At 38.0% G+C, this 26,590-nt stretch overlaps 1 protein-coding gene across 3 annotated transcripts in view; it reads right to left on the minus strand.

Moving 5' to 3' along the window:
• LOC133864650 (uncharacterized) overlaps positions 1-26,002 on the minus strand; it is a 37,961-nt gene extending 11,959 nt beyond the window's left edge. The window contains exons 1-19 of one of the 3 annotated variants that reach the window (XM_062301049.1): positions 25,677-26,002; positions 25,459-25,539; positions 25,019-25,156; positions 23,942-24,052; positions 23,794-23,844; positions 22,682-22,782; positions 20,720-20,813; positions 19,772-19,903; positions 19,421-19,681; positions 19,221-19,299; positions 18,984-19,075; positions 18,771-18,854; positions 16,544-16,618; positions 16,365-16,412; positions 12,109-12,204; positions 11,565-11,794; positions 2,555-6,090; positions 2,304-2,383; positions 1,933-2,013 (exon numbers count right to left, since the gene is read on the minus strand). In XM_062301049.1, coding sequence (XP_062157033.1) covers positions 1,933-2,013; positions 2,304-2,383; positions 2,555-6,090; positions 11,565-11,794; positions 12,109-12,204; positions 16,365-16,412; positions 16,544-16,618; positions 18,771-18,854; positions 18,984-19,075; positions 19,221-19,299; positions 19,421-19,681; positions 19,772-19,903; positions 20,720-20,813; positions 22,682-22,782; positions 23,794-23,844; positions 23,942-24,052; positions 25,019-25,156; positions 25,459-25,539; positions 25,677-25,841 — 5,535 coding nt within the window. In that variant the 5' untranslated portion in view covers positions 25,842-26,002. Of the gene's footprint in view, positions 1-1,932; positions 2,014-2,303; positions 2,384-2,554; positions 6,091-11,564; positions 11,795-12,108; positions 12,205-16,364; positions 16,413-16,543; positions 16,619-18,770; positions 18,855-18,983; positions 19,076-19,220; positions 19,300-19,420; positions 19,682-19,771; positions 19,904-20,719; positions 20,814-22,681; positions 22,783-23,793; positions 23,852-23,941; positions 24,053-25,018; positions 25,157-25,458; positions 25,540-25,676 lie in introns of those variants that run through there. The other 2 variants (XM_062301050.1, XM_062301051.1) reach the window with 2 other exon arrangements.
• Between the last annotated feature and the right edge of the window lie 588 nt (positions 26,003-26,590).

The following is a 26,590-nucleotide window of genomic DNA, read 5'->3' on the forward strand; positions in this document are numbered from 1 at the left end:
AGAGGGATTCCACACTAACCTGTCACCCTCTCCATGTCGAGCCGAAGTGGAGTAAAGTCGATCGAAGAAAGAAAGGACCATATCCATCTCCCAATCCTGGATTTGACGCGTGAAGAGAACATTCCACTGAATTACACCATTATGAACCACCAAATTATCCGCTACCATCGCATCTTTGTTCTTTACTATACTAAAAAGAGCTGGAAAGCATTGCTTCAAGGATCTATCCCCACACCACCAATCTTGCCAAAAACTAATATTTGATCAATTCCCCACTTCAAAATGAACAAAATTGCGAAATTTCTCCCACCCCCTCCTTATATGTTTCCATACACCCACTCCAAAAGAACCCGAAACCTCTTTCGAGCACCACCTACCCTTTAAACTCTCAAATTTGGCATCAATCACCAAACGCCATAAAGCCTCTCTCTCCCTACCATATCTCCACCACCACTTACCCAAGAGTGCTCGATTGAATTGGATGAAATTGTGAACTCCCAACCCACCTGCATGCAAAGGTGTACAAATCTTGTTCCAACAATGATAAGTAATATGTGGGGATGTTGGAGAGCGTACTGTTAATAAGAGTCAACCGGGCACCCTTCGACAAATACATCCGCTTCCAACCCGCCAACCTCCTTTCCATTTTTTCAATAACGCCATTCCAAATAGAGGTGGACTTGTAAGAAGCACCCAACGGCAAACCCAAGTAGGTCATAGGCAAAGAAGCAACCCGACATCCAAGAAGATTAGCCAACCTTTCGACATCCTCTAGTCCACCAATTGGAACAATTTCTAATTTTCCTAAATTAATTCTCAAACCAGAAGCTGCCTCAAAGCATAAGAAGATACATCTCAGATGTCGAATTTGTTCTTCTTGAGCACCACAAAAGATCAATGTGTCATCAGCAAACAGCAGGTGATTCACAACTAAGGCCTCGGAATCTCTGGAACCCACTGAGAACCCTGTCAAATTACCCTGATCCAATGCGGCAGTCAGCATCCGACTCAAAGCCTCCATAACCACCACAAACAACAGAGGAGAAAGAGGATCTCCTTGTCGCAAACCATGAGAGCTACTTAAAAAACCTGAGCCCACCTCTCCCACTGTTTTAGTTCGGGCTACTTTTGACTCATTGGACCCAAATACAAGAGGGCCCAAACTAATATTAACCACACCTACATTCACAACGGCCGAATCACACCCTGACGACTTAATTATTGGTCCACAAGACTTCTCCATACAATGATCCACTTCATTTTAAAGAGACAATTCAAAATACTTCCCCAAATCAGCCGATAATATCTTCAAGCTATCATCTCCTTCTTGATTGCCATGAATTCCGGGTAATGCCTTCTTCTCCTTCCATTCTTGTTCTTATGCTTCAAAATTTGCACCTCCTAATTACCCACACTACCCCTGCCTAGATTCCCGAATTTGATCCACCATTGAATCCATCTTCATCGGCACAAGTGAAGTAACACTCAATCCCTTCAACGTAGAATGGAGTGAATGTCACAATCGCGTATAAATGGTAAATAACCTAATAAGGAAAATATCAACCTAATATAGAAATCCTATATTCTAACAATGGATAAATGCATATGCATACATATCTGCGGCTGTGTGGAAGGTTATTGGGTTCACCTAAACACACGGTAATGCTCTAGGTTACACATCCAGACATCACCTTAAACCTGGCTCATTTGTAAGCATAGACATGTGCCATACACTTACGTCAAAAGTACTGCCAATAATATCAGACACCTGTAAAGAACTTAGAGAAGCCAACTGCATTGTAAACATGGAAATTCTCACTGTCCTACAACAGCCATTTAGCAAGATTGTTTGAATACAAATGGAAAGATAGTAGCATTAATAATTTCAGAATCGAAACTAAAATTCTAAACACTATTTGTAATGTATCTTACCTGAAGAATTGATTCACGGGTACTCCTGAAATCTGGGTCAGATTGTCTTGAAGGACTTGAGGATAGCACTTCTTTCAAGGCCTTACATGTAAAATATAGCATAGTGAACCATTAAAAAATGTTAACAAACAATAGATTTTATTTTTTTTTATTGTACTGAAGAGAACCAGTCCCAAGAAAGTAATCGATTTTTAAAAAAAAATCAAAAGAGTGCAATCCAAGTATACAAGAAGTATACAAGAGAAACACCTATCAACAGAACGAAATAATACACACGCACGCACTCACACACACAATTCCCTAAGAAATTAAGATATACTATGCTGTAGCTCGATTGCATACCACAACTTTGGCCTCATCCTACCACATACCTCTTTAGCTTCATCCCCTTCATTTCTCAATCTACACAAGACTTGGCAAGCCTTTTTCTCCAGATCCCCGAGCCTGCCATCTGCAAAAGGAAAAATTAAACAAATAAAAAAAATCATTAAGAAGCATGCTCTCACCATTTCCATAAAAATTTTGTATATATCAAATTAAACTCAAATATAATAAAATTTAAAAAAAAAAAATGAAAAAAAAAAAAGAAGAAGAAGAAGAAAATAAAAGAAAAAGACCATACCACTTTTTGAACACCCTAAAGTCTCAATATTTCTCCATACATTTTGAGGAATCAAAGAAATATCTTCAGCTGAAGAATACAGGCAAGCACCAGCAATAAGTGCTAATGAAAGTTGTAGTAATGGGCCCTCACACGTAGGATGTGCAAGCTTTCCCAAACCATAAACACTATCAGTTCCTGCAAGAAGCGATTGTAACTGGTGACACTCAGCAAATGGGATATAATCTACTAGAAGTGCCAGAGCATATGTCCTCAAAGGTAATGATGTGTCAGATGATGCCAGCACAGCCACCCAATCCCATGTACTAGAAACCAGATGAGACAGAATAGAGTCAGGAACAGTAGTGACTGAGCCAGGTGAAACTAAATTGTTGCAAAGCATAGAAGACTGTATAGCTGTTCCTCCATTCACATCTAGGCCAACAAGTTTTCCCAAGTGGTGAAGCGCAACAAACCGTTGCTCAGGTTCAGGATGACCCAACATTGAACAGAACAAATCATTCAAAGGAGCCGCACTTTCAGAAAGAGTATGAATGCCTCTTTCAAGTAAAATTGACAACCATTTATCAGTCTGCAAGCGCCATGAAATTTTTGGTGCACTGCAAGAAATGTTTTTTATCGCAGAACAAATATAACCAATCACATTATCCAGTGAAAAACAGTGGGGCACTCCAAGTAGACAATCAAGCATCACAGAAGCAACTTCCCAGCAACTCTTAGCTTGGAGCACCATTATGATTTCGGCAAGTCCTTCAAGACCAATTCTCCAATGAATCAGGAACTGGTCGGTTGACTTAGATGGTGAAGGATTTTCACTGCCATCCTCTTCAGCATTATGGACTGCTCGTGCGATCAAAGATAAGCACCTCGAGTACATAAAACATTCTGCCAAATCAACAGTCAATTTCTTAGCCAATTGTTGGTGAAGATTCCAACAGAGCTCAACAGTAGGGTTAAGCTTGGCAATGAGAGCCTCTAAGTCTTTAGAAAACTCTTCTATTTCCTCTGTTGATAAATGACAAACCTCTGCATTCAAAATACCAGCATCAGAGTTGTTATTTTCTAACTTCTCAGAAACCTTGGTTGGAGATGAGCTATGGCAGACATCGCCAAGAAACCATGAATGTGATTCCAAGCTATTACCAGAGAGTACACTACTGCTCACATCAGAAAGGGGGGGAAACTGAAGTGGGATGGCACCAAAGACTCTTAAAGTTTGAACTAACAGCGCTTTGCACCTTTCAATTACACACTGGAATGCAGATAAATAGTCATGGAAAGAAGTTGTTGGTTCAAATGCAGTAAAATCAGCCCAAAATATTAAGGATTGCAACATTTCCCTTTTGCGCTGAATGGACAAATCACAGAAGACGGAAGCCAAAATACAAATTGTCAATGCTCGGCTGTACACTTTTTCTGCAGAGCTATTTTGACTCTCATTCTTCAGTCTGATATTGTCGAAAAGCTCATCAAAGCATAATGACTCAAAATTAATACATGAATCATCAACCAACAGTCTTTCCTCATCAGACACTTTATGTAAAGAATATGAAATAATTGGCTTCAAAAAATTCAGTACAGAGTCGAGAAATGATACATCACAGTATGCCGCTCTACAAAGTGATACCAGAACCTGCACCACTCTAGGTATCTCAGGCACCATTGCCTCCATGTGCTCAATTACAATGGCTTCGAGTATATAAAGAATGACTGCTTTGGCATTCTTTGCAACATAACCTTTCCAATTATCAGAACTATTTTGAGAAGCAATCTCTTCCCTATGAGGAAATGGCCAGGAACACAACTCAGAAAACCAACACATGATATCAGGCACCATACTGGAAGAAAGAGAACTCAGCTGCAACCCAACTGCCTCCAAAATGATCTCCCCAAAAGCTTCAAACTGTTTTTTCATCTTAGGAAAGAACTTACTGAGATCAGGATAGATAACACGGAAGGATTGATCCCCATCCTGTTCATCAGTGAATCTATTTCTAACTAAAGAAACATTTTTGCTCACTGACTCTTCAGTCTTCATATCTTCATGCCTTCGATTGACAACATTATCTACTATGGCTAGATCATCTGCATATATTGACAGTAAATATGTCAGATGAGACAGATCTAAAGCAAGGAAAAGACGGTCTTTCATATACTGTTTCGCATTACGAGATACTGCCATCCAACCAAGAAACCTGACCAAAGGGAATGCAGATCTAGAAAATGTCGATATTCTTTGCATCCAGGCCGAAGGTGGAACTAAATTTCCATATCGAATACCATTGTTGATATTGATTGCTAAATCTGTCCCTTCATCACCACCACTAGAAGCATTCACCAATCTTTGAAGCAGTATCCACCGCCGTTGTATCCCATGTATTTTCTCAGGCTCCAAGTGCAAATTGCCTTCTTTAAACTGATAATAAAAAGATGTTAGCATCCCATTTAAGAACTCAGCAGATTCTAATATAATATCAATCACATGTTCAGGAGCACAATATAGCTTAGTGGCTGAATGGCACAAAAACACAAGACTTCGCATAAGAATTTCATGCATTGAATGTTGCTTTCTCCGCAACCGTTGAATCAGAAAACTGCACAACAGGGCTTGATTTTGCCGAACCAAGGTAATAGCATCTGCAGATTGCATATCAAGGGGAGACAAATTGACGACTTCCTCATCAAATCCTTCAGTAGAGTAGGGACATTGTTCCCCAGCTGACACTTTTTCCTGATACTTCTTATCTAATTCGGCAGCCTCAAGCAGAATTTGAAGAACAATTTTGTCTCTTTTCTTTTCAAGATGAGATATTGTTTTTAGATCACTTTTACTCTTATCAGAAACCCTTCTCAGCTCCAAAATGTCATGATTTTGGGGAATTCTAGAGCTGCTAATGTTCATCTGATCCATAAATTTTGGACTGGCTTTAAAAGACAACATAAAAAAGGGATTCACATAGCACTCTGCTGCTAAGAGCAGAGCATCTATAGCAGCATCATGACCTTCAATGGTAATCTCACTTTGAGAGTGCAGATCTAAAGCCAAATGCCGAAACTCAGAAGCTCTTAGTTCACAATCTCGATAATTAATTAGTTGAAAATAATCTGCTTGCAAGTTGAAGTATTCAGCAGTAAAACCAGCATCTAATACTAAGTCAATATGATACTGGCGAGTAACGTTTTTCTCAGCCCCCTGTTTTGGTTCTGGGCTGACATCCCCCTGGTTTGAAACAGAGCTATTCTCATCTTGACCACTAGTAATATTTGTCAGTGCTGTGCTCCGAAGTTCTGGAGTGGCAAAAAATAGACTGACATCTTCAGAAACATCAAACTTCACAGCTGTATCAGAAATATCTGTCTTTCCATCATAGTCATCTTGGCTAATTGATTTTGAAGAAGCTCCTCCTTGGCGAGGGACAGATGAAAGAGACAAAACATTCGAAGATTCAGGCTCGAGTGGTTTCGATATAGGATACTTGCGAAGATCAATTTCAGGAGGTAACTGCATGTGAGGTTCCAATATTGAGAGAAGTACGCTGCATGAAGAATTTTTCGTTTATTACCAACCAAACAAAAAAAAAAAAAAAAAAAAAAAAAAACACAATACTCTCTAGTGAAACTCGCATTATGTTAGACAATAGTAGTAAACAACAAAAGTGATAAATCCACAGCAGAAATAATTAGAGACAAGCACTTATTATTCACAGTGGCTTTATTTACACAACCATTTCAGCTCTGAATTTATTTGAATGATATTAATAGATGAAAAGAAAGAATAGAAAAGACGCCTTATGAGAAAGTGAGACCAAAAAAATTAGAATTCTCCTCCTGGTAATGTATTATTTGCATTAGCATCTCATGGTGCAAGTAATAAATGCCTTCTCATAAAATAATAACACAAACATAAACACAACCTAAAATAATGTAGTTTAACAACACTCCCTCTCAAGCTGAGGCAAAGATATCTCACATGCCTAGCTTGCTTAACATTGTAAGATATAATGCATGCCCAGCTTGCTTAAGATTGTAGAAAGGCATTACACAAAACTCATTTTGTCAAAATATCTGCAAGTTGTTTTCTTGTCTTCAGTTATGGTGTACAGATTAAGCATGCGCGCAATTTTTCCTTAATAAAATGCTTGTCAATCTCAACATGCTTAGTTTGGTCATGTTGGAATGGATTGTGAGCAATATGAATTGCTACTTTATTATCAAATACAGTCTCATGGAATCTTTGGAGTCATACCCAAGTTCTTTCAACAACATCTTCAACCATGATATTTCACATACTCCATGGGCATGGCTCTGAATTCTACTTCTGCATAGGACCTAGCAACCACCAACTACTTTTTACTGTGCCAAGCAACCAAATTACCTCCCACAAAAGTACAATATCCTAAAGTGAACCGTGTATCCATAATTGATCCAGCCCAATCTACATATGTCTGAGCTTCTATCTTCAAGTGACGATGTCGGGAAAATAACGAGAATTTACCAGGCAAAGATTTTAAGTAGCTGAGGATCCCAGTAGACTGCCTCCATATGAGACTCTCAGGGAGAATGCATAAATAGACTCACCACAGTAAATGCATATGCAATGTTTGAACGAGTATGAGACTCATAAATTTAACTTGCCAACCAATCGTTGATATCTACCCTTTCCACTACAGGTCTCTCACTACTTTATTATCAATAGCTTTACTTTCCCTAGTTTAATATTCACTGAGAAATAAATATGCCATGTCTCAACCTTGCCATCTCAATACCTAGAAAATATTTCAGATTGCCAAGTCTTTTATTTCAAACTCATTGGCAAGATAAGTTTTAAATCTCTATAATCTCCTCATCATCATTCCCTATCAATATGATATCATCTACATAAACAATAACATCAGTTACCTTTCCTTGATAAGAATGCTTGAAGAAAAGTGTATGATCACCCTGATTTTGTTTATAACCACATATCTGCAAAGCTTGGGAAAACCTATCAAACCATACCCTAGGAGATTGTCCCAGTCCATCCAATGTCTTCTTCAGCTTGCACACTTTACCATTGGTCTAAGAAAACTCAAGACCTAAAGGAACTTCCATGTATACTTCTTCTTCTAAGTCTCCATGAAGAAATGCATTTTTCACTTCAAATTGGTAAGAGTGGCCAATCTAAAATTGTTGCCAATGAGAGTATGATTTTGAACAGAGTTCATCTTTTCTACTGCGGTAAATGTATCCTCATGGTCTATCTCATAGGTTTGTGTAAAACCTTTTGCAACAATCTGGCCTTGTATCTTTCCATAGAACCGTTGGTCTTATGCTTAACGGTAAACGCCTATTTGCATCCAACCTCCTTTTTTCAATCACGCAATTTAACGAGATTCCACATGTTAGTAAACACCCATTTGCATCCAACCACCTTTTTCCATCAGCCAATTTAAAGAGATCCCATGCGTTATTTTTGTGTAAGCCCCTCATCTCTTCCTACATCGCTTCCCTCCACTTTGAGTCGCTAAGTGCTTCCCATGAGTTTTGAATAATAGACACAAGACAATTTGGACACAAAGGAACAATATGAAGGTGAAAGATCCTGATAGGAAACAAAATTAGATACAGGATGCTGAGTACATGATCTAACTCCTTTTCGTTATGCAATAGTTAGATCTATTGTATTGAAGAGTTTAAATTTGGGAGAGAAATAGAATTATCTGAGCCAAAGTTTGATATCGGGCAAGAAGTAAAGGAAATAGTCATGCTCATCCAGTGTCTAGAGTATACTCTTAAGCCTCGTTTGGTTCGCGGAATAGACCCCTGAAATGGAATGACTAGAATAGTCATTCTTATATTTGGTAAGGGTCTATTCCTTGGAATAGTTATTCTCATTAGAATACTTATTCCCTTACGAAGAGGAATACCCATTCCTCTAAAAAATTAGAGGAATAGCTACTCCAATGAGAATAGGCTAGATATTCCAAAAAAAATACTCTTATTTTTTATTTTCTTTCAATTTTTTTTTCAAAAAAAAAAACCGAAACCCGAACCCCCCCTTAACAATGGCTGGCAAACCACCCCAATGGGTGGTCGGCCAACCACATATGGCATCAGAGGTGGTGCGACCACCCCCGACACCATTTCGGGGTAGCACAGGCTACTCCCGATTCTCACCAGGGGTGGCCGGCCACCCCCTATGGGCTTCGAGGGTGGTTGCGGCCACCCCTGGCTATTTCGTGGAATGGGCGGTTGGCCACCCACTAGTTTTCAAAAACATAATTTTAATTTTTTTTTATAATTCAAGTTTATATATATAAGATATAATGTGGGGGTTTTTTTAGTTATTCCAGTTAAAGTATATAAGTTGTTACCAAACTAAAAATCAGGAATAATCATTCCATTCCACCACCTTCTATTCTTAAGAATAGTTATTCATTTCCCTAATGGAATAGCTATTCCACAAATCAAACGAGGCCTTAACTCTTCTATTAGTGGCTCACATGGCTCATCAGTTGGTGACGGTGATGACTCATCTGCAGTTGGCTGATTTTCATGTTCTGGCAAAGCAGTACGAACAGGTAAAGGACTTTTGAAAATTTCTCTGGAAACTTCTCTTCACTTTGACTCTTCCCCCTAAAGAGAAGTTTGGGTTGATGAAAAACAAGGTTGTGATTCAAAGCCATCGACACAAAACACTTCCACGACAAGAGATGATAATACTTTTTTTTTTATACGTAAGAAAACTTTATTAATAAAAGTGTAAGGCACCACTAAGTACACAGGAAGTATACACAAGAATAGCCAAAGCTAACCCACAAAACCCAACAAAACTCGCAAAAACTAAACCCCAAAAGCCGAAAAACACACAAAAGCAAACTATAAAAGGGCCCAACTAAGATACAAGGTAACCCATCACCCGCCAAGGCACACCAACCTACACCATGTGTGCCTTGCCTTTCCTACGCCTGAAAGGATTTTTTGCATCGCCATAATTGATGGAGCTATGCAGATTCAGTAGCTCCATTTTTCCTTCAAACTTTTGGCGCGCAATCATCTTATCCCGCTGGAAATTTTCTTCCATGGCATCCCAAATTGCCATGGCCTCCTCCCCAAAAGCCCCATCCGACGCCCAATCCAAGGGCAATCCATCCCAATAATCATCTTCCTCCTCCCAAACCACAATCTCCCCATTATGATCAAAACCAACAGGCCAATTCCGGGATTGGGAGAATCCATTTCCCTCAACAGAAGAAGGAATGATGCAACCCTTCGAAGGGGAGGAAGGTCCTTATGACTAGGTGAATAACCTAAGAAGACACATTTGAGGGCTAAAGGATCCAATTTTCCTCGAGTTGGACCATGAAGGTTGAAAAAACAAACACATCCAAAGACCTGAGGAGGGGCAACAAATTGGGAGGAAGATAATGGTGGGGACAACACTTCAATAGGTTTCTTAAAATCTAATACACGAGATGACATCCGATTGATGAGATATGCATCAGTTAGTAATGCATCACCCTAGTAGAACTAAGGAATATGCATAGAAAGCAATAAGGTTCGGGTTACCTCCTGCCAATTTTTTTTGCTCAGTATTAAGGTTTGGGTTACCTCCAAAGCATCAGGTAGTTTTTGATGACATTTTCACAAAAATTTGTACAAAGGTCACTAACTAACAAGATACTCCATTATCAAAACGAACTATTTTCATAAAGGTATTAAATTGTGTCTAAAACATTTTGTAAAATATCTAAAAAGCTGACAACACATCACTTTTGTCCTTCAATAGATAGACGCAAGTGGTCCGAGAATAATCGTCAATAAACAAAACAAACCAACGATATCCAAATAAAGAAACAACCTAAGAAGGGCCCCAAACATCAACATGAACAAGAACAAAAAAACTCAGAACTGTTGAACAAAAAACTCATAACTTTTATCAATACTAGGAGGAAAAGACACTCGATGGTGTTTAGCCAGTTCACAAGTTTCACACTGAAACTTAGAAATATTATTATGCACAAAATTGAGTGCCCACACTTATCAAAAACAACCCAAAAACCACTGTTGCTGAATTTTCAGGCGTGAACGTGAACGCCATCACCTGCCGCTCATCAACCACCCACAAGACAGAAAGAACACCCATGTGCATCTGAACACAGCCCTTGGCTCCAGCCTATGCTGATCTCAACACCCATACAGCTGACGTCAATGGTCATATGACACAAAGAAAAAGCTGCTTATTTTTTTTCTGGATTTTTCTAGGATTTGATTGCTCCAATACCAAGTTGAATAGTATAATAGAAGAAAAGAAAGAGAGATAATAGAGAAAAGAAAATATGACTTGTGAGAAAGTGAGACCAGAGAACTAGGGTTCTCCTCGTATTGTATTATTTATATCAATGTTTCATGCTGCAAGTACATAAATGCCCTCTCATAATATAATAACATAAACATAAAACAAATGTAGTTCAACAAATATCCTAAACCAATGCATCATCATTTTATTTTATTTTTTGTAGCACATTTAGTGACAAGATTTGGATCACCCGTAAATGTGATCATTATCATAATCTGGATCCAGATCCTGAAAAGCTGTTAGAGTAACTCCTCGAGAAATAATTTTCTTTTTATCAATTACCAATTAAGCATAAAAGAATACAACTGTCTGATGAACTTAAATATTTTACTGAAAGCCTATAGAAACCAAAAGACAATTAGTAATATTTTAGGAAAAGGCAGGACAAAATCTGTACATGATGCTATTGGAGAATATGTTCTTCATAAGGAACATATACAATTCCCAATGTTATTTAGTATGTGAGATTTGAATTAAAAATTCAAAAGTTCTTTATATACATTATCCTTCCCCCTCCCTTTTCCCTATAATCTCTTAGGGAAGATGCAATTTTTTGTTTAGAAAGATTGCCATTTTTTGTTTAGAAAGGTTCAAATCTCCTCTGAATTTGTCATACCAAAATATTCAAAGAACAAAAGATTCAAGCCTAAGTATGATACAGGCATGTATTACCTAGGAGCAACTGAGCCACGCCTCCATTCAGATTCTAAAGAAGGAAGAACAGCCGGCTTTCTTACTGCTGTACGGATGACATTGAGGGCAGTCATACAGGTCTGTCCCTGATTTTCTGGAAAAGTAAAAGATAGATCTCCAAAAGCTATTGGGCTCTTCGATGTGGCAATGGCAGGATCAAGAAAAGGATCCAGCATTTCAACAAGAAAGAGAATTCTGTGCTTAACTTCCTGGAAACAGCATGGTAAAGAAATTAACAGAAACATTTTGACACTTAAAAACAAGCTAAATTTATAAATCTCTAACCAAATATACCCACTACGGAGGAGGCATTTAGCTTTTAATTCTACAAAAAGCCAACAATTCTAGGGGCCTCATTCTTGGCACAGCTGATTGCCCAACCAGACACTGATAGGTTCTTTGCCCAAACAGTTGGTTTAGATGCAGTTATATCAAGGCACTAAAGACCAGAATTTTTTTTTATTTTTTTTTTTTATAAGTAATCATTGTCGGGGTTGACAGAAAACACAGCATGAGACAATACCTTATACTTTCCTAGTACATCATCCATGTGACCGGAGAGAGCCAGAACAATGCACTTTAAGGCAGCCCGAGCACGACTCAGGGAATGGCGAGCACTCTAAAACATGTATTAAAAGAACAATAAGACAAGCATTTACCATAAATCTGAGCAATGAAAGAAAAAGACAGCTGCCAGCAAGTACAAAATGATATAAGCAAACACCAATGAATGCACCCCACCTGATCTAGCACAAGCACATACAAGAACAAACGGATAGCTAATTTTTGATACTTACACTTCCTTAATTGCTTTAGTGTTTTTTTTTTATAAGTAATATAAAATTCAATAAAAAGCGCAGAGGGGCACAACCCTAATACACGGGAAGTATACAAGAGAGCCCCTAAACAGGAGGAACAACTAATAAATTAAGAAAGTCCACAAAAGTAGAAACACCTAGGTGGCAAAGATGGGGTGCTATCCATAGATATAGCGTGTTAAGAAGACGCTTCCTTAATACTACCATTACAGTCTCAACATCTTCAAAAAGCCTCGCATTCCACTCCCTCCAAATGCTCCACAAAACACAGTGAGGAATTAAACGCCAAACATTCTTTGCTAGGCCATGCCCTCGAGAAGCACCCCAAGTAGTCAACAAACCCAGCACCGATTGTGGCATGACCCATTCAATTCCAAATAAAGAAAACATAAAACTCCAAAGCTCACGGGCGGTGTCGCAATGAAGTAACAGATGATCAATAGACTCCCCCTTCTTTTTACACATACAACACCACTCAATAACCACAATATTCCTTAATTGCTTTAGTGTTATAGTGGACATATGTGTAAGATACCAATGACTCTCATCATAAAACGGGTTGGGCTTTTTTAGTGAAAACTGGTTGGGTCTTCTCTAAATGCTTCGCCAAAATATAAATGACCTGATTCAAATAATTAAACCCTTCCAACCTAAAGAGTTCAAGCCCTCCTCCAATAACTCAAGAGCCCAATCTACTTCCCCTTTTAATTTCTCTAGTTGACCTTTCCATTTTTGAAGATTCCCAATGAAATCCACCGCGCCATCCCCTCATATGTTCACGTCTCCTTCTGAAGCACAAAAATTGGGAGTGGACGTGCCTGCAATCCTGCCTCGAGCAACCTCCTTCTGAGCTTGAGGTATGAAGGAAATGATCCTACGGTGGCCCGATGTATGAGGAGTTCACTCCACCGTTGCACCCAGCCCCGAAGGGCACCCCTGCAACTGACCCGCACTAGCTACCACCTCCGCGAAGGTCCTTCTGCCACCACCTTTCATCATCTCCTTACTCGTTCAAACCGAGGAAGAGCCACCCACAGCGGTTGACTGCAAACCACCAATGGGCTGGCATGAGGGCAAAATTTTGCTCCCTTTGTTGATAGGGAGACAGAATAAAGACACCACATTTCTAATCTCAGCGGCAAAGCTACTCCATCCCCTCCATTCAAGCCCCTATGGAATTACAATAAGGCCTCTTCGACCGCCACTCCCAAACTCTGCCACCTCCAGAAACCGGCCAGACCTATTAGAGCATCTCTGAGGAATGAACGCTTAGTTTCCATCCCTTGACAATTTGAAAAATTCGGTCACCTCTGTCCTTCGAACCAACTCCTCCACTGAGTTCAACAGCCACACAACACCAAGCTTACCCAACAATATTGCTTGGGAAACCCCACAGCTCCTTTCAACCAAACGAAGAACTGAACACCCCTCCTGCTACCGATAGCTCAAAGGCTTTAGCCTCTACATAAAACCAGCCCAAGAAACCCATCGTAGACAACCAAAACCAAAGGCTCCAACCACAACAACATCAGAGGGCACACACAGACAATAGAAGATGTCAACACGCGCCTACAAGTGCTGACAAGAGGCAGAAAAGAGAGGAAGAGAGTCTTTGTTGTCACTCCTCTTTTGTGGAAAGAGAAGTTATGTATTTTTTTGATAAGTAAGAAAAATATCATTAAAGAGCGCAAAGCGCAATCAAGTACACAGGAAGTATACAAGAAGGGCATCAAGAGGAAGAAGAAAACATAACAAGGAAATCATTAAAACTAAACACTAAAGGTGCGAGGTACACAGCCGACCAAGAGTACAAAGAATGAAAGAAAAAGGAAATGAGTTTCTCAATAGTTCTTTCTTTGTCCTCGAACTGTCTATCATTGCGTTCCCTCCACAAACACCACAAAAGGCAACAAGGGACCATCTTCCACACGACCGCACTCCTAGAGCGACCACCCGTCCACCAGCAAGCAAATAAATCTACCACCCGAAGAGGCATAACCCAAGACAAACTAAAGCGACTAAAAATGGCATTCTATAGAGCACATGCAACCTCGCAATGAGAAGAAGGTGGTCCACCGACTCCCCATTCAATTTGCACATACAACATCTATCAATCACAACAACACCCTTCTTTCTGAGATTGTCCAAGGTGAGGATCTTCCCTTGCGCTGCCGTCCAAGCAAAGAAAGCCACTTTCAAAGGAACCTTGGTCCGCCAAATACTTTTCCAAGGAAAATGAATAGCCTCTTTGCAAGCAAGAGCCTTATAGAAAGATCTAACATCAAATATCCCTTTATGGGAAGGAGACCACCAGAGATGGTCATCCCCATCACAATCCACTCTAGTAGAGTATAGCAGAGAGAAAAAAGAGGCAAATACATCCACCTCCCAATCGTGGGCCGCTCGAAAGAAGCTAACATCCCATTGATAGGACCCGCTCACCACAACCAAATGGTCTACAACATGTGGATCCTTATCACGTGCTATGTCATACAAAACTAGAAAAGCTTCCTTAAGGGGCACCTCACCACACCACACCACACCACACATCGTCCCAAAAGCGAATCCTAGATCCATTTCCCAGAATAAGTCTGATATGGCTGCAAAGCAAACTCCATCCCTTCCTAATATTCTTCCAAAGCCCCACTCCGTGTGACCCAAGGGGGTGTAAAGAACACCAACCAACCCAAGTAGAACCGTACTTTGCATCCACAACAGATTTCCACCAAGCTCCTCTCTCATGGACATAACGCCACAACCACTTCCCTAAAAGAGCCTTATTGAAAATCCTTAGATTTCGGATGCCCAAACCGCCAATTGAAATAGGAGAACAAACCTTTGAACCAATTAACCAGATGAAATTTAAATTCTTCACCTATGCCACTCCACAAGAAATCTCAATGCAACTTCTCTATACGAGAAGTTATATATTCTTCTCAAAGCAACTCAGTGTTTCCTGATTTTTTTTCTTTTTTGTACATAAATACCACATTATAGGCTGTTGGGCTTCTAAATGATGCTTAATTTATGAACAAGTTGTATCTTTTTATTTTGAGTCATCAAACTCCCATTTCTTTGTTGTCACTTGGTCACCCTCTTTTCCCCATTCCTCCAAAAACTTTAAGCTGTCCACCCTTGTTCGCATTTATTTCACTAGGGAAAAGACAGAAAAAATAAAATAAAAAAATAAAAATTCTACAGAAGTTGATCCTAAAGACATAAATTCAGCTGTAACGATCAAGGATGGAGGTCCATGTACTTGTAAGTAGGCCGCTAATTAGGATGGACTGATTTTCTTAAGACACCTTTTTTCCTCCCATTTTCTGCCCATTTTAATGCAGTTCAGATAACATGGGACTGTATCCACAACTACTGCTGTAGAAGCCTTTAAACTTATAGCTCAAAGTTGTGAAAATCTCTTCAGAGTTAAAATGGTCAACTAGAACTGTTGTACTCACATCCACCCAATCACTTCTGGAACAAATGTTGATAGAGCTATCATATTCAAACCAGTTACACAGCAGATGAAAGTTCTGAACCATCTGATGGCACACTAACTAATTCATGTTTATTAGTGTAGGAGAAATTATATGACATTTAACATATCTGCTTTTTTTCTGGATTCATATTAGGGAATCACATATCATAATTCATCCAAGGCTTCATACAAAAAGAAAAGTAGAATTCCATCAAAATGCTTCCTGTTAAATTCGTTTGAGTAACTGCTGTGACATGAAAAGAAACTGTCATTTCCATTAAAAATTATCAATACTATACAGATAAGATAGAAAGCAAGGACTCCATTAACTGTAGTTTTAAAATTTGAATCATAATGATCTCTTGGGTTCTGACCTTCAGGCAAATGACTACACTATTCTCTACTCACCATACAAAAATTGAGATGATATTCAAGATCAAACATTACATCGTATTTGGCTCACACAAAAACCAATAAACAAACCTGGATTGTACCCAAAAGATCCTCTAGAAGCTCCACAGCCAGATCAACCTGTATAAAAATCAGCCTCAAAGCCAAGATAAACAAAACTGAAATAGAGTACACAATAAAAGAGTAAACCAACTGTGCACTACCAACTGTACAGCACGAAACTCAAAAAAAAAAAACTGCCTCAGACGAACCTTTGCAATCACCTGAGCCATCCAAGGTGCAAGTGTGCTAGCACACAAATCAATCAGAACACATGCAGCCTTTGCCTGTAGAAGGGTTGAGGTTAAAGCAGTTTGTTTCCGTGTGAGCAAAGACAATGAAGCTGATAGCCTTAGAATTACATGTTAAAGGGTTTATGCTTAAAAGAAAGGGTTTTGAACTTATTCCTTTTTTTTTTCCAAGCAGGTTCTTTCCTTTTTTTTAATAAGAAATTCATTTCATTGAAAAGCGCAGAAGGGCGCAACCCTATTACACAAGTGTCAAGACGTATACAAAGACAGTCCCCACTAAAGGCTAAAAGAAGAACTAGCAGGATATATACTTAAGCCAGTAACTTTGAATTGTTTCTCATTTGTATGTGTTGAATCAACCAAAGTAGTTGTTTCCCAAGTAAATTGAACAAAATATACTTTTAGAAACTAACATTTTAAGAGCAAACGAATATCAATTTGGATTGGTGAATTAGCTATAATGTGATATAATTTTATTTTATTTTTTGATAAATAATGTCAATTCATTAATAAAGCGTAGAGAGGCACAACCCTAATACACAGAAAGTATAGAAGAGTGCCCCTAATGGGAACGAACAGAAAATAAATTTAAAAAATCTGCATAAGTAAAAATATTCAAGCTATGCTGAGAAGCTATCCAAATAGTTTTTTTTTTTGATAAGTAATATAAAATTCAATAAAAAGCGCAGAGAGGCGCAACCCTAATACACGGGAAGTATACAAGAGAGCCCCTAAACAGAACAACTAATAAATTAAGAAAGTCCACAAAAGTAGAAACACCTAGGTGGCAAAGATGAGGTGCTATCCATAGATATAGCGTGTTAAGAAGACGCTTCCTTAATACTACCATTACAGTCTCGACATCTTCAAAAAGCCTCGCATTCCGCTCCCTCCAAATGCTCCACAAAACACAGTGAGGAACTAAACGCCAAACATTCTTTGCTAGGCCATGCCCTCGAGAAGCACCCCAAGTAGTCAACAAACCCAGCACCGATTGTGGCATGACCCATTCAATTCCAAATAAAGAAAACATAAAACTCCAAAGCTCACGAGCGGTGTCGCAATGAAGTAACAGATGATCAATAGACTCCCCCTTCTTTTTACACATACAACACCACTCAATAACCACAATATTCCTCTTTCGCAGATTGTCATGAGTCAAAATTTTACCTAAAGCTGCAGACCATACAAAGAACGCCACCCTCGTCGGAGCCTTAGCACACCAAATATTCTTCCACGGGAATGATGGACCTTCTTTCCTACTAAGTGCTTCATAATATGACCTTACTTCAAAATAGCTCCCTGTGGAGAGGTTCCAAACTAACTTGTCACCCTCACCAAATAGTCTAATTTATAATTTTGTATTAATGCATTTACTCTAAAATTTGTGATTCTTGCCTGTCAACATTTGTCGATACGCATTTATGGTGTAAAACACACATTATAAAACTAAATGAGCAGAAGTTCAACATGTGTGCATGAGCACAATACATGGGGTTTGAAGAGAAGGGGCACCGAGGGAGGGGGGAATATGATAATGAATAAAAAAAAATTGTCATTTTAATGAATAATATGTTGAAAATAATGGATCTTTCCATATTGGGTCCTGATTTTATTCTCTGATTTATTCTGACAGTATTGGCTATTTTCTTTCCATATTAGTTCGTAGGGTTTCTCTATGGTTTCTCTATTTAAAACGATGTAATCGCATGAGGTGAATAAGCAATAAGAATTATTCATCTTCCTCTACGTTTCAACATAATAGTGTAGTAATTATATTATTATAACATTATAATGATGAATATCCATCTCCTTTATTTCAATCAAATCCATAGTAAAGACTAGAAACCAACAACGAAAAAAGTAAGCGAACCTATCGCATTGAACCATGACTACATTAATATTCTGATGTTAAAAATCCGGAAGAGATCAATGGACAGTCAGTGGATTCTTTCTTTCTTTCTTTTTTCCTCTTTTCATTTATATATTTCTTTGAGCTCTGCAAGAATATGTCAAATTCACTGATTCAATATTCTTTCTTTCTTCAATGACGGTCTATAGGACACAAATCAGGAAAAAAGGCCACAAATTTTTTTTGGATGAATAGGGAAAAAGGCTACACATTATAGGTTATAGAAATTAAAAAAAAAAATGCTATTGCATAATTATAATGAACAGAGTGACGAACATGTGATGGTGAAAACGATGATAAATAGCCAGCACAGGCATGAAGAAGTGGACGGTATAATGATGATGCTGATGTCGACACGATCTGCAATTTATAGCAGCCATGTGAGTGGGATATGAATTTAAAGACAAAATCATTGCATAATAATCCCATCAAAATCAGCTAGCCATGTTACTTTATATATATATAACAACCCTTAACATCAAATGTAACCTGAGATAGGGCTTGTTGCACAATAGGTTGCTTCCATTGAGAAAAACTTTCATCAACAACATCAAAAGAACTGCTCATAGTAGGACGAAGTGCTATAGATCGCCAAAAAAAGTACACATCAAACATTTATCCAGATATATGGGTCAATAATTACCATGATATTCATGAAAATGCTGAATAATTTTCTGCTATAAAGATAAAGATAATTCAAAAAACTTATGTCACAGGATACTTGACCTGGTAGCAATGCTTGTACAAGTGGCAATGCAGACCAGAAGTCAGAAGAGAACTCTGCCAATTTGCTGCAAAGGAGAGGCTGCAAACAATACAAAGTTATCATGTAAACTGATAGATCACAGTGCCAACAAACAAAAAACAGATATCACAAAATACAACAGGTGCTTAAGGAGTTTTATGTCCCTATTACAGTGATCAACCTGTGACGCACAAGCATAAAGAACATGTAAAATCCCTTCTTCCACCGCCCCTAAATCTAAGATGTTAAGACAGCTGGTGTCCCAGTGATCATCAGGAATACAAAATTCTTCTCCAAACAAGTTTGAGTAATCAACTATAGGAACTGGATTAGATAATTCAAATTTTGTGGTCTCGTCCGGATTAGAGGTTACATCATTGGGAGAAGTTGATGCTTCTTGCAATGTAACCGGCTCTATGAACTTCTGCAGAATTCTGGAAGCCTGAAATAAAGGGCATTTAGATAGCCAGATTAGTGTCTAGAGGTTGAAAACTGACCACCAAAGTGTAATAGGCAGATACAGATAACTTACCATTCTGCAAACAGTTCCCAGATCAAAGTCTTTATATGCCTTCCTCAGCAGCATGAAAATTGAATCTGGACGAAACACAATGGAACTGGATGTGGAAAAGACAAAAGGTGACACGCTGCGTGACCTTCGAGGCTGCAGGCAAAAGGAGTATAATTTTAAAAGCTTTTGGGGATATAAACAAGAAAGTACTTTTTCGTTACACAGGGAATTTGCCCCCCCATTGGTTCCCCCCCCCCCCCCCCTCCCAAAAGAAGAAGGGGTAGCAAATTCCTTTTCTTTTTTTTTCTTTTTTTTTTTTTTTTGGGGGGGGGGGGGGGGGGGGGGGGGGGGGGGGGGTTCTTCGTATTTTGATATTTTTAAATAATAATAAATAAAAAAATCAACATGTGGCAAATCTGTTTACGTGGCATTAATCCCGATAGAGGTGGCCATGCGGCCACCCTTCTCCCCCGTTGGAGGTGGCCGTGCAGTCACCTCTCTCTAATCTCTTTTAAGTAATAAGTTAGCCCCTAGACTTGGAAAATTAAGCACTTGCTTTATCAAAATATTCCTGCAAGAAGGTGAGAAAAGTTTTCTAAAAATTGTTGTGTTTTGAATTGTTTGTTAATAGTTTTAAGAAAAGTGTGTTTTTGGTTTTGAAAATAGAAAAGGGTGTTCAAAACCGTTACCAACAAGGCCCTAGTTTTCCTTATTTTTAATGCCTAAAAACTAGAGCAAAAAAATATTATTTCTTTTTAATAAAGAACAAAAGCAAAAGTAACAAATGATATTCTACTAAGATACGCAGAGCAGGGCCCCCCTCAAGCACATGGGATTCTGAGGGCGAGGGCGAGGGTAGGGGCAGGGGTGGGGACAAGGCAGGAAGCTATTTTGTGGTTGCATTTAAATATTAAGTTGCACGTCAAATGAAATAGGAACCAAGAATGAGTGAGAGAGCACAAAAGCTACCTCAAAGTTAGAGGAAACAGTTAACGCAGATGACAGATGACCATTCTTAGAGCCTTCAGAGTCTGTGAGATTGCTAATAGACTTTCCAGTTGCTCTGCAGTATCAACCCAATATATTGACCTCAAAAATAGTTTGCATACGCCTTAGAACACATAATATGCCCAAAAAAAAAGGTGCAAATCGAATAAAATCAATACCACAAACCCTACAAGGCCAGTGGAAAGTGATTGAGACTGAACACCAAAGGAAAGTGATTGAGAACAAAGTCAAAGTTATGCTATGAAGAAAATACCTCATAAACAAAGAAAGTATACAAATATACAACAATTCAAAAGGAAGGAGGGCACGATGACAGGTCAGTCCCACCATGAAATGTCCAACAACTACAAGGACTCTTGGAGCCCAATTTTTTAGAGTATTTCGTCAATTCAAGTTCTGGTAGAACAGACAAGCCAGAGAATAACATTCCAAAGGGTTCGGGGATGATGGCAATTGCCCACCAATTATGGTTGTAGTTGGGTGACCCAAATATTTAAGCCAAAGAAATCATGAACCTTTTTTGCGCATTGTCCATTAGTTATTCAGTGTCAAGCAAGCATCTTTCCTGCCAAATTTAAGTAGAATATATGGCAAGATAATTTTTTCTCTTTACTCAACAAAAAGAAAAATTTCTTGAGTGGAAAAAGCAATGAATCCACGAAATGTGTACAACAAATGCAAGGAAGTCTCACCCAGCCAACTGCTAAATAAATAGAATAGGAGGCTTCCCTCGCAACCTACAAAAGAGATCTAGCCAAAACTTTACCATTTTGATTGAATCAGCTCGTAGGACCTATGGAATTACAATTAACAGAGCCTCCAACCATAAACTTTAATAGTAACAGAACTAGAGATGTTCATGAGCTGGCTTCATAGCAGAAAGGCAAATATAATGAGCTATTGGCTTAGTAGATCCCACAAAATCACAATTTATGGGTTAAGCTTTCAGGCAAGGTTTGGGACCAAGTCTGGCCCTCTCCTGGTATTTCAACTTCAATTCCACCTCCTAATGCTTTTTGTGTCAGATGTATGATTACAAAGCATGCATCTCGAACTCCAGTTTGAAAAAATCAGAGGATGCCTATCTAATTTTCCACTGGAACAGGCTAAAGAATGTGTGAAATGTATTCTAATTGTTTAAGACAACAAATTTATAAACTTTTCATGCTCATAAATTTCATTTCTGTATTATGTCTGGAATCCCATATCTGGATCAACAGTGCATTAAATCAGGTCTCCATCTAAAATTACAGCTTTCAACTCTGTGTCCCTATCAAAAAGGCATCAAATGCACACTAAGTGACTGATACACTCTAATTAAATTTGAAAGATTCTGTCACCAGAACATCTGAACATCTGAACATGAGCCAGCCACTGTTATGAAGGGAAGAACTACTTTTTCTTCCTGTGAAATTCTAAAGCAATTCTAATTACATATCGTATAATTCTAAAAGCTTTTGTAAGAAATAGTCTTACAAAGTAACTACTAGTTTTCAACAGCATTACAAAAGATACATCTCTATGTATAAGATTTACTGGGGAAAAAGCAGTTAAGTAGGATATATGCTCTACCCTAATTTTTTTTTTTTTTTTTTTTTGTAAATATTAACACTTTTCCTATTCGAAAAGCAATTCGACATTTTCCACTCAAAAAGTAAACCATCAAGTAGTTGATTACAGCAGTCAAATAAAACTACAATTGGTTGCCAAAAGCATGAAAAGCTAGGGAATTTTGAAAACTTCTACACATGCTTGGATTATAAATGAGACAGAAATATATAGAATCTTATCATAAAATTCTCAATCTGATGCAAAAGCACAAAAAGTACAATTTCATGTCAACCAACAAACAACTACACAAAACTATGTAAAACTGAATATTAGAAGAGCTCGCTTGAAGTATATCTGGCAGCATAAACTAACCTTTCCTTCACTATTTGAAGTATCGGATAAAATGGACCAGCAAGCATAGCAAGAAAACGTATATTAGGCTCAGCAGCATCAGAAAAGCTTGTTAGGTCTGCCTGCACAGTTGTAAAACACTATGCTCACCAGTATGATAGAAAGAAGGAAAACATAGGGAATAGGGAAAGGAAAACTCAGTCTCCCTTTCGTTCTTTGTAAAAATATCTTTCGGAATATATTTTCTGTGTTTTCCCATGTTTGGTGCTATAAAAACATACTAGTTAATGGAGAACCATGGTCAATTGAATATATATATATATATATTAAAAATATCTTTCAGAATATGTTTTCTGTGTTTTCCCATGTTTGGTGCTATAAAAACATACTAGTTAATGGAGAAACACGGTCAATTGAATACACACACACACACACACATACATATTGCAACCAAAATGGCCAAAGATGACTTATGTTTTGTTACATAATGACTTAGGCTTCAACAAAACTCAAGTCATTTTTCAACAACATAGCCCTCTCTTCTCGCTCTTCCTCTCTTATATTTCTTTCTCTTCTCTCTACTTCTCTCATCTTTTTCCTCCTCTCTCTCTCTCTCTCTACCCCTCCCTGTCCTTACTCCTCCATGCCGTCACCACCATCCCAATCACTCCTTCGCACCATGTGACCATCTGCCACCTCCAGTCTACCATCCCCAACTTCCAATTCACTATTTCCAACGTTCCAAGCTCCAAATTTGCTGCCTTCTCAAATCATAGGCTTTGGTGTTACTAGTTTTTGTAGGTTTTTACATTTTTTAAAAAAAAAAAATCTGGATACATATTTTCATTGAAAACGTTTTCTAAGGAAAAATATTTTACGTTGAAACATATTGAACCTTAGGGAAAAAAGAACATTGTAAGATGATGGGATGAAGACTTTAGGTAGCTTCCATTGTCATTCATTCTTAGTGTCCGTCCCTATAATGTTTAGATCGTAACTTTTTAAGGTTACTTGGTACACCTCCTTTGTACTTTCCCCACTGTTTTCAAAATGAAATTTTTATTACTTACTAAAAACTTAGGGAAAAATGAAATAGATAATAGATCCTGAACTAATCTGCAAGAACTATATACCTCAAGTTGTGGAAGGAACACAAGCAACCGATCTGTCATGTCTTGAAGCAACTACAAACTAATCAGCATCAGTTGGCAAAGAAATATCATAATACAAGACATAGGGTACACAGCAAAACAAAATAGATGGCATTAGTGACAAGTCCACCTGAAGATGCATATCCTGAGCATCTTGTTTGTGCGATATAATGTGTGGCAACAAGTGATTAACAACTGGTTGAAACTCAGGTTCAAGGCCACTAACTGAAACCCCAATCAGCTGCAAGGCAGGAACAACGGAAAACAATTTTAGTGCCATAAGCTGAGACCAAGGAGAAATATAAGTGCTGCAAGAGTTTATAACTTACATGATGAGATTAAGATTGGAGCAGGATATAATCAAAAGGTGGCATTAACAGCCATAGTGAGCATTCCATACAAAGTAACAGACAAAGTAGTGCAAGACTTTAATACATTGAACAAGAAACTGAGCATGTAGGAAATAACTTCTATGGCGCCAATGATGGCACCATAAAAGTTTCGATAGAAATAAGAGTAAACTTTCTTTACAAATATTGCCAGAAGAAGCTGTGAATTGAGGAAATAAAATTAATTCAGATTATCAAGTGCTCACAAATTACTTACCGTATATGAGCATTTGCATGTATTTAGTTTATCATTAGCATACAACGATTGAGGCAGAAAATAATTAAACAAGACCCAACCATAGTAAAGTATCATCCAATATTTTCCCCCGAGAATTCCTCAAGATCTCAGCCCCAATTATTAAGGATCATGATAGCATATACTTTATATACTTTTAAGTGCATGCCCTACAGTAGCCGATGGCTATTGCATGATAGAAAACCCATTTTCTATCATGCATTAGCCCTGTATCAATTATGATGCTAGAAGTCTTGGTTCTACTCGAAGCAAAAGCAAGAGGGTTGCTGTGAAGTAATGTTATAGAGGATTTTTTTGGTTTTTGTTGGGGCGCTTTGGGTTTTCTGCTGTGATTGGATCTTTGTAGGTGTTCTTTTCTTGCTTCTCTTGTCTTTTTTGTTCTCTCTGTTTTTGTGTCCTTTTGTATACTCCATGTATCCTTAGGGGCACTTTCATCTTTTATAAAATTTCTCTTACCAAAAAAAAAAAAACAAATTCTTATCTCGTATGCTAAAACCAAATGAACCTATAGCATAATATCACTGCAATATAGAGAAGAAAGGAAAAAATCCTCTAACATTACCTGAATAAAGAAAATAGCTATGGGATTTCCCCGCAAACAAGAAATTCGCACGTAGCGACATGGGGTGTAGTTCATAGGGTACAGCATGTCCCGTCGAGGCGCTTCACAGCGTGGGCGAACTTTCACAAATGTCTCTGGCTGGAAAAGAAAAAGGAATCACTACCTCATACAACATCATGACAGAAAACTAGGCCCTTAAACTCATATAAAACTAAAAGATAGTACTCAAGCCCTTTCAAATAAGTATTCGAAAATGAAGTATTCCCATTCCCATTCCTTTTTCTTTCTTTCTTTGTATTTAGAGGATATATTCAAGTTCTCAATTCGAAAGTGAACTTCAAGGAAATGAGTACCAAAGTTAAAAACTTAATCAAACACATGCTCCAACCTAAGTAATTTTGTGAAAGAAATTAAAACGTTAATTAATTCAAGCACCTAACCTTGTAACGCAAGCCAACTGCAATTTCCCATTCAAGCACGGACTTATTATAAATCCGTACAGTTGATATCAGGCAAGGTTCCTGCAAAGAAGAAAATTGAAACATGATTGCGCCTCTTTTTTGAATAATTAAGGCATGAAATTCAGTCACAAAACATGCAAAAACTAGAAGCCATTAATCAATGTGGAGAGAAAGAAAGAGCGGGTCAGGCAAGTTACGTCGAGTTCGAGTAAGATCCACTCTTTGGTGTTGGTAGCGGTGGACCAGTGGGAGCGGAGGTCGGCGTCGAGGACGTGAGCGGCCTTCTGAGACGGCGACTCCCGTGACGTGGCTTTCACTTTGTAGGGCAAAGCTTTGACCCGAGGCTCCAACTCTATCTCCATGCCTCTCTCGCTCTCTCACTCTCACTTTCTGTTTCCTTCTCTGATCTTCTTCGCTTTTTCCCTTTTTATCTGAGCTCTGAACTACTTCGCTCTAGTATACGATAGCTCGAGAGAGAGAAGCCTCTTTATCATTTGTGCCACTCCAATGAATTCTTTGACGGTGTTGAGGAATGATTTTTAAGCCTATTCGGTAAAATTTCCAATCGCTCGATCTTTTTCCCTTCGAGTAATTCGACGTGCGATATAATCGCCCATAAAGTCTATATCAAATAATAACGTGAATTTTAAAATTATTATTGAATATATAATTAACCAAATAGTAAATTTGATTAAATAATAATTTTAAAAGTTATTTAATCATTTGATAAACACTTTATATAAATATTTTTCAAAATAAATTATAACTCTTCTTAAAAACTATGGAAAACACTTTTTAAAAAATAAATAAAACACGAAATATTTTTCAAAAAATAATTAATATTATGGGCATGTTTAGGTAACACTTATTTTTTATTATTTTTCAAAAACATGATTGGGTTGTTTTTTTTGAATTTAAATTCTACTAAAGTTTTATACAACATTTTTTTAATTTTGTCTCCGGTTCTCTAAATCATTCAAATATAATTTCAAAAAACAAATTTTTGTCGGTATTCGCAATTTTAAATATAGTAAAGAATAGTATAATATAATACTAAAAAAAAAAATCGCACATCCAAACAAACTACTTTTTTTTGGGAAAGAGATTGTTT

This window comes from Alnus glutinosa, chromosome 3 (assembly GCF_958979055.1).
Source record: "Alnus glutinosa chromosome 3, dhAlnGlut1.1, whole genome shotgun sequence".
Classification (NCBI taxonomy): Eukaryota; Viridiplantae; Streptophyta; class Magnoliopsida; order Fagales; family Betulaceae; genus Alnus; species Alnus glutinosa.